The 10,579-nt window shown below is 44.5% G+C and overlaps 1 protein-coding gene across 9 annotated transcripts in view; it reads right to left on the bottom strand.

The window, feature by feature from the left end:
- Positions 1-215: 215 nt before the first annotated feature.
- CDK5RAP2 (CDK5 regulatory subunit associated protein 2) overlaps positions 216-10,579 on the bottom strand; it is a 62,536-nt gene continuing 52,172 nt past the window's right edge. For 7 of the 9 annotated variants that reach the window (XM_039321463.1, XM_039321466.1, XM_039321470.1 and 4 more), the window contains 6 exons: positions 10,169-10,420; positions 7,532-7,767; positions 5,722-5,856; positions 4,875-5,013; positions 3,788-3,834; positions 216-2,885 (listed from right to left, as the gene is read on the bottom strand). In XM_039321463.1, the coding sequence (XP_039177397.1) occupies positions 2,829-2,885; positions 3,788-3,834; positions 4,875-5,013; positions 5,722-5,856; positions 7,532-7,767; positions 10,169-10,420 (866 nt within the window). In that variant the 3' untranslated portion in view covers positions 216-2,828. The remainder of the gene's footprint in view (positions 2,886-3,787; positions 3,835-4,874; positions 5,014-5,721; positions 5,857-7,531; positions 7,768-10,168; positions 10,421-10,579) is intronic. The other 2 variants (XR_005553952.1, XM_039321469.1) reach the window with 2 other exon arrangements.

Raw genomic sequence — 10,579 nt, 5'->3', positions numbered from 1 at the left:
TATATTCTTGTTTAAATTATCTTTCCCTTGATATATAATTTTATGGTACTACTCCCAAAAAAAGTGGTGTTATTAGCCATCAAACCTCAAAAATACACTTTTCAGGTGGCTTAAAGTATTTATGAACAAAGAAAAATAAAGGGATCAAATGTAGATTTTTGAGAAGTTCAAGGTGGTCCGTGGTAATTTCAGACAAAAAAAAAAAAAAACACAAACAGCACAACAAGTGATCCATTTATTGAACTGTAAAGATGGACCTTAACATCTTGTTTCTGAAACCAATTTCCTCGTCTTACACTTTTACTACATACAACTCAGCCGGAGCATAAATCCATCCATCCCTCCGTACGCACACATGTTTTAAGTTAGGGGGGAGGGAATATATTAGCTGTGTACCGTATAAAACAAAGCAATAAAAAAAAAGCTGGAATCCAGCCGTCCAGATGTAAGCCGAGACAGAAAGGAGATTTTATGGGGAAATAATTTATTCCATGCTGAAAAGTTGAAGGCTATCTAGAAGTTCTGATTTTTCAGAGTTTTTCCCCCCCAGTAACTACTCACCTTTATAGTAATTTCTGGAGAGAAATAAGGTGTCCTCAACAGATCAAAGCATCAAAGAGATGGTTGACACACAAGCTGTCAGGTATCATTAAAGGTCCCACCAAGTGAGGCCAATGTTGAAATGATGGGATCTGTGGTCCAACAGCATCTGTTCTCAAGCCAATGTAGATCCCTTGATCTGGTCTACTAACGCAATTCAGACCCCTGGCAAATTCCAGAAACATGCACCAAGGAGAACCATCTCTGCTCCACCAAATTTGCTCATGGACTCAGTTGTCCTTCTCCTATCTGCCATGCAATGAGAAAAAAATGTAGCTTTCTACCTTAGCGTTCTACATTTCCTTGGCTGTCTGAAAAAAAACCCAACCAAACATCCAGTTATCATTTTAATTATTTCTGCTTAGTATTCCTGCTAGCACTAATTGCCTGGAGGGGTCTCAGGAAAAATTAAGACATTTTGATGCCTAGGACGGTTTAATCTTGCTAGGTTCCTAAGGGCTGCTTCACTTGCTATTTTTTTTTCCTAATATGAAAAAAGTTATCAGTCTGGGAAGGAGAAGATAGGGATAAGCAATATCATGGAATTTAAATTATATTGGGATAAGACTCTGAGAAACATCCAGGTTGATTAGGACGGCTTGATCACCCATTTTCCATTGACTTTGGCGTACCCAACTGAGACTTCGACATATAAATACTTCTTTTAAATCCTACCTTTAAAAGGACTTCTCTAAAATGCTAGTTATACAACAAGTCTGATGCCATAGCAAACAAGAAATATATCACAGACAATCAAGACATCCTAAAATAATCTACAGGAATGGTTTAGATGCAAGAATGCTCGCAAGGGATATTATAGGGTGGCCATTTTTTAAATGAAAATCATACTTTGAATTATGTTTGTTTTTTTTTAACAGTTTAATGAGGACAGGAGGACAATGGGAGGTGCTCATCAGCAATGGACCTGGAATGTTTGGACCTTCTGACCCAGGTTTTGCAGGAGTTTGGTTCCTGTGGTTTTGAACCAGGTCAAAAGGGGGTTCCAAATTTCAGCCATGCCATTGGGGAACTATCGGGAACTCTGGGTCTTCTCAAAGGACAACATCTAAAGCCCAACTGGAATCTACTCTCCAGTTTGGGATGGAGAAGGCATTTAAAGATGGACCTTGTCAACTTTATGGGCTACTTTTCCGGTCCATGGGAATCCGAGTGGGGGAACTTTATAAAGTTGCACATTGTCGAAGCAGGCAAGATGACAAGCGGCAATATAGATACAGTTACTCTAGTGGGGAAGCAGAATGTCATTTGCAGTTGAATGATGGAAAAGTCCTACTTACAACCCAATGAGCAAAGACTTTTCCACCTCAAAGGCAGGTCCCCCCCCCCATATTCAACAGTTAACTTTTGCAAACATGGTTAATGTCTATGGAGATTCTTAGTTATCCAGGTCAGAGTTGTCCCAAAGATGCTTTTTCAAGAGGCAACTGGACTTTCTTGGTTTTTGTCCCCCCTGAAGACGTTTCACTTCTCATCCAAGAAGCTTCTTCAGTTCTGAAGAACTTCAGCAGATCTTCAGCAGAACTGGAGAAGCTTCTTGGATGAGAAGCGAAAAAGATCTTCAAAGAAAAATCAGAAAGTCAGTTGAAAAAGAACCCCTGGGGCTCAGGAGCAACCAATTTTTGTGGTTTAAGTGAGTCTAACTCCTCCATCTGGGCTGCAAAGAAAAAATGCAAGATTCTGCAATTATGGGATGGAGAGGGCAGGGTGGGGGGATCAGAGCAACTCGTCGCGAGCAAGCCAACTTCTCCATTTCCTTTTCGTTTCGGTGCCCGCTCGGATTGGCTGGGGCGATGCAGATCAGAAGTTAAGTTTTTAGCCTAGACTTTCAAGCAAAAGATCACAATGCTTTTATCTACCTTCACACGCGCCTCCAAGTTCCCCACACATCAAAAACTCAGCCTGCCCGAATTAACTGTGCCTTCATGGACATTTCTGCCAGTAGATCCGTCTTCATGCCACTGGCATGGAAAGTGCCACCATTTTCACACAGCGTTTCTCCGGCCCAGCCAGAGAAAATTTACCCATCCCCGGGGCCGGTGAAGAAAAGAACGTCGCGGTCTGGATATCCAGAAGACATCGGGGTAGAAAATGCTGGAGTAGTCAGGTGCAAATGGAAGGAACGTTAAGGCCTTGGAGGTAAAGAAGCAGTCATAAGCATCGGCTCGGCAAAGGAACATGGTCTTTATTGTAGGACCTGGAGCCTTCGCTTAAACCCTTTTCTTGACGAGGCTAGAAGGGGTGGCTTTGTTCTCTGAGGGCTGGACCTGGGGAATAAAGCACGGTTTGGCATGAAGGGGGCCATCACAGCCACAACTAAACAACCTCTTTCTCCGGTGTAGTGGGATTTCTGACTGTGCGCTAGGAGGTGCCACCATGTAGAACAAGGGTCTTCAAACTTGGCCCTTTGATGACTTGTAGGACTTCAACGCCTAGAATTCCTCAGCCAGGCATGTCTGGCTGAGGGATTCTGGGAATTGAAGTCCACAAAAGGGCCAAGCTTGAAGACTCCCAGTGTAGAAAAATTTCCCAAGCAGGACCGGGAAAAGACTTATCTGCCCGTCTCAGACTTAAGAAACTTGCCAATAAATATGACCCCAGCCGAAATAAAGAATGGCTACCCCAGAAAGGGTCAACCAAGATTCTGTAGAAAAACAGCAACCAAAATAAGGGGGGGAATCTCTTTTTTTTTTCCCCTGATATGCTAGATTGCTAAGCTTCGGTCTTTCCAGCCTGCTAATTTTTGAGAAGTCGAATAATTTTCCTTCTTCTCGGCCATCCCGTCTTCTCCCCCCCTGCCAAAGTTGATGATTTGACTTATGGGGCGAAAGATTCTTAACGCTGGACGGCCGCCAAAGAAGGAAGCGGAATGAAGGAGAACGCAGACCCTGGAAGAGGCAATCAGTTTACAACCGTCACCGTTATGGACCAGTCGGAAAGCACAACCGAGGCCCAATGATTGGTTGAACGGAGAAGAGGGAATCTGAAGCTCCTTCTCCAAGACAGGAGTGGTGAATCGGTTTTCCAGATCCCAATTATCTTTTTTTTTTAATGTTTTATTTTTTGCAAGATGGGTGATTCAGAAGACCAGATGACTTGCAGAAAAAGGAAGAAGGAAAGTCAAAATTGGAAGGAGGATGGGTGTGTGTGTGTGAGTGTTTTTACTTACTTCGAGGTTCCCTCTGGCCTTTTTTAAAACGTTGTGCGTCAACGCCACTGCAAAGAGAAAGAGAGTTGGTTTGGCTTGAGAAGGTGTATTTCCCCTAGGCGTCCAGGGGAGAGTCCTCAACTTACGACCAGGTGTTTAATGTTCTAACATTTTTTGATGTTTAATGGGTATTATTATGTAAAAATTTCATTTTTAACAGCTGCCAAGGTGCCCACAGCAAAACAAAAAAAGGACAATAAAAGTTATTTTATCTATCTAATGGCCCCAAAAAAACCCATTTGGGAGAGCAGATTCGGACTTACAACTGTGGGATTTGCCATTAAAAAATGGGTAGAATAGAACAGAACAGAATAGAATACAAAAGAGATGGAATAGAATAGAATAGAATAGAATAGAATAGAATAGAATAGAATAGAATAGAATAGAATAGAAAAGAGAATAGAAAAGAGAATAGAATAGGGATGGAATAGAATAGAATAGAATAGAATAGAATAGAATAGAATAGAATAGAATAGAATAGAATAGAATAGAATAGAATAGAAAATAGAATAGAAAATAGAATAGAATAGAATAGAATAGAATAGAATAGAATAGAATAGAATAGAATAGAATAGAATAGAATAGAATAGAATAGAATAGAATAGAATAGAAATGGGATGGAATAGAATAGAATAGAATAGAATAGAATAGAAATGGGATGGAATAGAATAGAATAGAAATTAGAATAGAATAGAAATTAGAATAGAATAGAATAGAATAGAATAGAATAGAATAGAATAGAATAGAATAGAATAGAATAGAATAGAGCTGGAAGGGAGTAGAGTAGAGTAGAGTAGAGTAGAGTAGAACAGATTAGGAATAGAATGACAGCGTTGGAAGGGACCTTGGAGGCCTTCTAGTCCAACCCCCTGCTCAGGCAGGAGACCCTGCCTATACCATTTTAGACCAATGATTGTCCAGAAGGGAAATGGCACCAGTTTAGACCATGGGGTTGATCTAGGTCAACCTTCAGTGCCCATTGAGGCCACTGTGACGCCCAGAAGCAGGACAAAGAGCAGGGCAGATGGAAGACCCCTCCCCCACTCACACTGATCTATGATGACCCTCTCCATGTTTTCTTTGAGCTGGCTGGTGGAATACAAGCGCCTGGCCATGCTGTAGAGCTTCTTCTCCTGTTCGGCCACTTTCCGACGGAGTTTGAGGACCTCGGACTTCAGGCTTTCGTCCTGCAGAGCAAGGAGGCGGGTTAGCTTTCCTTTGCACGATGGGTGCTGGCCTTCCCAAAGCTGGACCAGGTGCAACTATGGCGGAAGGTGATGCTGGCTGAGGAATTCTGGGAGTTGAAGTCCACGTGTCATAAAAGAGCCAAGGTTGCCTATCTCTGGCCTAGGCCGCTTTATGACTCGTGGACTTCAGCTCCCAGAATTCCTGAGTCAGCATGGCTCAGCTTGGAAATTCTCCCTTTCCCCTCAGCGTGGCTGGCTCAGGAATTCTGGGAGTTGAAGTCCACCACATAAAAGAGCCAAGGTTGCCTACCCTTGATCTAAATTCATCAAATCATGATCTAGATCAGGGGTGGGGAAGACTTCAACTCCCAGAATTCCTGAGCCAGCATGAGGGAAACTTTGGCCCCTTCATAACTCGTGGACTTCAACTCCCAGAATTCCTGAGCCAGCATGGCTCAGCTTGGAAACCTCTCCCTTTCCCCTCAGCATAGCCGGCTCAGGAATTCTGGGAGTTGAAGTCCACGAGTCATAAAAGAGCCAAGGTGGCCTATCCCTGCTCTAGGTTTAGAATCACTTCAGGGGAAGTCCAGGAGTTCCAATCTGGTCAGGAGGATCATGCCTCTATCATGATCCCCTCTCTCCAGCTTTTGGGAGGCTTGAAACCCCTAACCCTAACCCACCCTCCTTTCTACCCACCCGGAGCCTAACCTGAAGGGAGTAAGCTGCAGCGTGGACCACTTTCATTGGCAAGGAGACCCTCCAGAGGAGGGTCAACAGGCGGGCCGCTTCTTCCAGGTTCTGCTGGACCGCCCTGAAGGTGGCAGACAAACTGCTCAGAGGAACCTGGGGAAGGAGAAATCGGGAGAGAGAAGATGAGAAAGGTTTTAATCTCGGGGGGGGGGGAAGGGGAGGTGGGGTGGACCCCCTCCCTCCCAAAAACAGGAAAGCCAGCTTGAATGAATGGCACAAATCCAATTTGCTACAGTTTGGGGGCTGATGAGTCTGAATACTGTGAGTCAGGCAACACTAATTTATTCCGATAGAAAGGTAGCAAAAGGATGCATTATTCAAGAACGGGAGGAAGGCAGGGGGGCTGCCGGAGGAGCAGAAATGCAGCCTAATCAATAATGGTAATTAATAATGGGTTACATTTACTGGGCTCCGTGGAAAAACAGACCCCCCTCCTCTCCTGCTTTGCATTCCCCGTCTCGTCGTTTGAAAGTCAAATGACTCCCGACGTCAATTTGGGGCATTATGGATGTTTCTCCCTTAGCAGACCTTCTAAACGCTTCCATTTAATGGGGAGTGAGCTATCGGGAGCCGAGGCCAAATGTGCTCCTCGGCAGATGGACGAGAGAGCGAAGGAAAAGAAGTGCCAAAGTGAGGAACGGGTGGGGAAGGATGTTAAGGGGGAAAGAAACTAACCATGATCAAGGTTTGGGGTGGAGAATGTCCAGAAGGCAACTTAGAAGCCTTCTGGTTTGAATGGGAGTCCCTTTGAAGAAGGAATAGAATGGAATGGGATGGGATGGGATAGGATAGGAAAGAATAAGATAAGGAATGGAATAGGATAAGGAATGGGATGGGATGGAGTGGGATATGGAATGGAATGGGATGGGATGAGATAGGATAGGATAGGATGAGGAATGGAATAGGATAGGATAGGATAAGGAATGGAATAGGATAAGGAATGAAATGGAATGGGATAGATATAGGATATAGGATAAGGAATGGAATAGGATAAGGGATGGGATGGGATAGAATAGAGTGGAGTGGAGTGGACTGGAGTAGAGTAGAGTAAGTAGAATTAGAATAGAATAGAATAGAATAGAATAGAACAGAACAGAATAGAATAGAACAGAATAGAATAGAACAGAATAGAATTAAGGAATAGAATAGAATAGAACAGAATAGAATTAAGGAATAGAATAGAATAGAATAGAATAGAATAGAATAGAATAGAATAGAATAGTCGGAAGGGACCTTGGAGGTCATCTAGTCCAACCCTCTGCTCAGGCAGGAATTCCTATACCATTTCAGGCAAATGTTTGTGTAATCTCTTCTTAAAAACTCCCAGTGTTGGAGCATTCACAACTTGTGGACCTCCAAGTTTGTTCCACTGATGAATTGTTCTAACTGTCAGGAAACTTCTCCTTAGTTCTAGGTTGCTTCTCTCCTCGATTGGATTTAAAGCACAGCGCTCTGCTGGGAAGCTTAAGCTGAAATCGTGAACGTCACAGCAGGCATCTGCCCACTCCCAACTCAAGTCATAAAGATCCCTGGCTTAAGAGAACCCAAGGCTTCCGGAGAATTGATCCTAAGGAGGACAGCAAAACTAGGAAGATATTAGCCAGGTTCCTTTGCTCGCCTGGACCAAGGGCAGCTTATTTTACCCTTCCTCTCCATTAGGGAAACGTCGCGTGAACCCCTGGTGCCTGACCCTCCGTCCTCAACTCTTGTAGAAGTCTGTGGTTCCGTAACAATCCCACCTATTCAGCGTCTCGGCGACGCCACTTACCATCGCCGCAGAATCCAGAGCTTCTGCCTCTTTCAGAGGAAGCTCCAGTTTGGACAGTTGCTTCCGCCCTTCCGTGACCTGCTTCCGGAGACAGTTGTAATCTTCAATCAAGCCTAGAATATGCTGGCCGTTCTTGTCTGCCCACACGCAGTGACTGGGGACGGGGCAAATCTCTCTGGCCTTGTTGGTCAACAGGTTGCAATGGGAGGGGCTGTCCAGGGTGCTGAACGTCAACTCTGAAGGGGAAGCATGGGAGAGGATGTTGGTTAGCTACCCTCCATCTACGCAACTTGTAGAGGTGGCAATCAAAAGTCTTCATTTATGGAGAAGGCTCCTCTTCTTCTAAAGAACTGGATGAAATTAACAGAATAACAAGAGTTGGGAGGGATTTTGGAGGTCTTCTAGATTGTCCTCCTAGTGGAGGGGTCTTCAAACCTGGCCTTTTATGACTTGTGGACATCAACTCCCAGAATTCCTCAGCCAGGCACGCTGGCTGAGGAATTCTGGGAGTTGAAGTCCACGAGTCATAAAAGGGCCAAGTTGGAAGACCCCTGCTTGTGGACTTCAACTCGCAGAATTTCTCAGCCAGGCACACAAGTCATCAAAGGGCCAAGTCTGAAGACCCCTGTCCTAGTGCCTCCTTTTTCTTATTTACTACTTCCCTTGAATTCAAAATAACAGGATAACAGAGTCGGAAGGGACCTTGGAGGTCATCTAGTCCAATCCCCTTGCTCAAGCAGGAGACCCTACACCATTTCAGACAAATGGTTGTCCAATCTCTTCTTATAAACCTCCAGTGATAGAACACCCACAGCTTCTGAGGGCAAGCAGTTCCACTGGTGAATTGTTCTCACTGTCAGGAAATTCCTCCTTAGTTCTAGGTTGCTTCTCTCCTTGATGAGTTTCCCTCCACGGCTTCTTGTTCTGCCTTCAAGTGAACAAGAAAACCAACGCTGGGCATCTCCATTATAGAGGCCAAAGGCTCACCTAGCTTTCTCTTCATTTCCTAATCCCCTTGGAGTTAATGGCTCTGAGACACGCACGCCTACTTTTGCAATCTTTTAAGATGGCTTGCTTCATCCAGATATTTTTTTTTTCCCCACAGCTCGGCTCAACAAGGTCAAAAGTATCAGATGAAGTCAGCTGTCTTGGTGGGGATATTTATTCGGTAAGTCTTCTGAGCTAAGGAGCATCCATTATGTTCTGTGCCAATAGATGTTCCCTTCCCCATTCAAATTTGTATGGCACGCCGATGCTTCTGTCTCCCCTTAAGCTTTAGGTGGTTAGAAACTTTGATTTAATGGCAGTGGGGGAGCGTGGAGTTGGGGGGGGGAGTAGAGAGAATGCTCCCCCAGGACACAACATAAATTTTCTTGATTCATTCATGGACCCTCCAAAGTACATATTGATCATTGCCAAGTAATGCACAGCCAAGACTCTTGTCTTAAACAAGTTATTCAGTTCAGAAAAAGTTTACTGGAAACTGGGTTCAACTACTCAGCTTTTAAGTTGGGCTTCTCTGCCATCACCTTGGTGCTTCAGAATTTTGAGAACAGCTCCTTAGATTGGATTCTTTGGGAAGAGATATCTCAGAAAGACGTTGGAGGTTTCTGAGATATCTCCTCCCAAAGAATCCAATCTCGGGAGCTGCTCTCAAAATTCTGAAGGGCCACGGGGAGAGCAAAGAGTATGTGAAGTCCATCTCTATCAAGCTTGTCCCCACAAACCATCTAACCACCTTGCATGGACCCGTTGAATTCTCCACTCAGAAAACTGCTTGGCGGTGGAAGGCAACTCCTCCACCAATTTCCTTGAGCTAAATCTTTGAGAAGATAAGAAGGTGAGGACAAGTTACACAAAGACGGGATGACATCCTGCCTATTGAGCAAAGGTTTCAGATGGCCTTCTGAGGAACAAGACAAATCCAATCAGCCCCAGCTCAAATAGCAAAAGACTTCAGAAGCCTCACCCATCGCAAACTTCACAGCATATTCACCTTTACTGATGCCCGAATGCTATTTCTCCCTACAGGACTGATTTATCATTTCACTTAGATTTTCTTCCTTGCTCGCAGCTTGACAAGATGGTGAAATCAAATGCAAAGGTGGTGGGATGGTATCTGGGCAACCGAGGCGTCTTTGAGAGCCTGCAAGAATGCCAAGGTCACTAACACAGATGCTCGATGGAGAAGTGGACTTTTCCCATAACAAGAAGAAGTATTACTATTGAACAACGAATGGCTGGAGGTGAGGGAATCTAACTGTTTCATTAAGTAAGCTTTGGAGCAGGAAAACCAGAGCTGGTTTCGCTTCTTCTGTGCCAATGTAGATTTTCAGTAAAGTAGTATACTCTTGTTAAAATCATGTCCCAGGACAGTTGACAACATGGCCCTTTGAGGGTCAACACGAACCCCCTTTCGCAATCAGCCCCAGCCCAAACAGTAGCAGACTTCATGAGCCTCACCCACCCCAAAGCTCACAGGATCTCTAGGAAGGATGTATGGGTGATGCCTCCTGCCCAATCCATGGTAATGGTGGCTTTGGTGTGAACCACCAAGTTCAGAGAGCACCAAGGATCTCTCATTTCAACCCTACAAATATTCTCCTTTATTGATGCCCGAAGGCTGTTTCTCCCTACCGTTGATCCCAGTCTGAAGTTGTTGGGACTCGTGACCGAAAAGGTAACTGATCTGCACAGCTGGCCCCAAGCAGTTCTTCTCCCCCTTTCCTAGACGCAGCTGCTCTTCTACTTTTTCATGCAACATCTGGTTGGACTTGATGCTCTGCTCCAGCTGCTTCCTCAAGAACTGGATTTCAGTCAACAGTTCGCCTAAATCAAGAGGCTGGTTCTGATCTTTCCAGCATTCGTCTGCTCCATTCTGGCGACGGTCTAAAGGGTTTTAGTTGTTTTGGGCGGGCGGTTTAAGAAAAAAAGAAAACCATTACTATTATGAACAATTATCAGAGGACTGGAAGCTAAAACATATAAAGAACGGTGGCTGGAATTGGGTATGTCCAGTTTAATGAAGAGAAGGATGAGGGGTGACAT

Source organism: Crotalus tigris, unplaced genomic scaffold (genome assembly GCF_016545835.1).
Source record: "Crotalus tigris isolate CLP2741 ecotype Arizona unplaced genomic scaffold, ASM1654583v1 scf7180000023746.1698619, whole genome shotgun sequence".
In the NCBI taxonomy this organism is placed as follows: Eukaryota; Metazoa; Chordata; class Lepidosauria; order Squamata; family Viperidae; genus Crotalus; species Crotalus tigris.
Note: the sequence above shows the minus strand (reverse complement) of the source record. Positions and strands in the feature narration are given on the sequence as shown.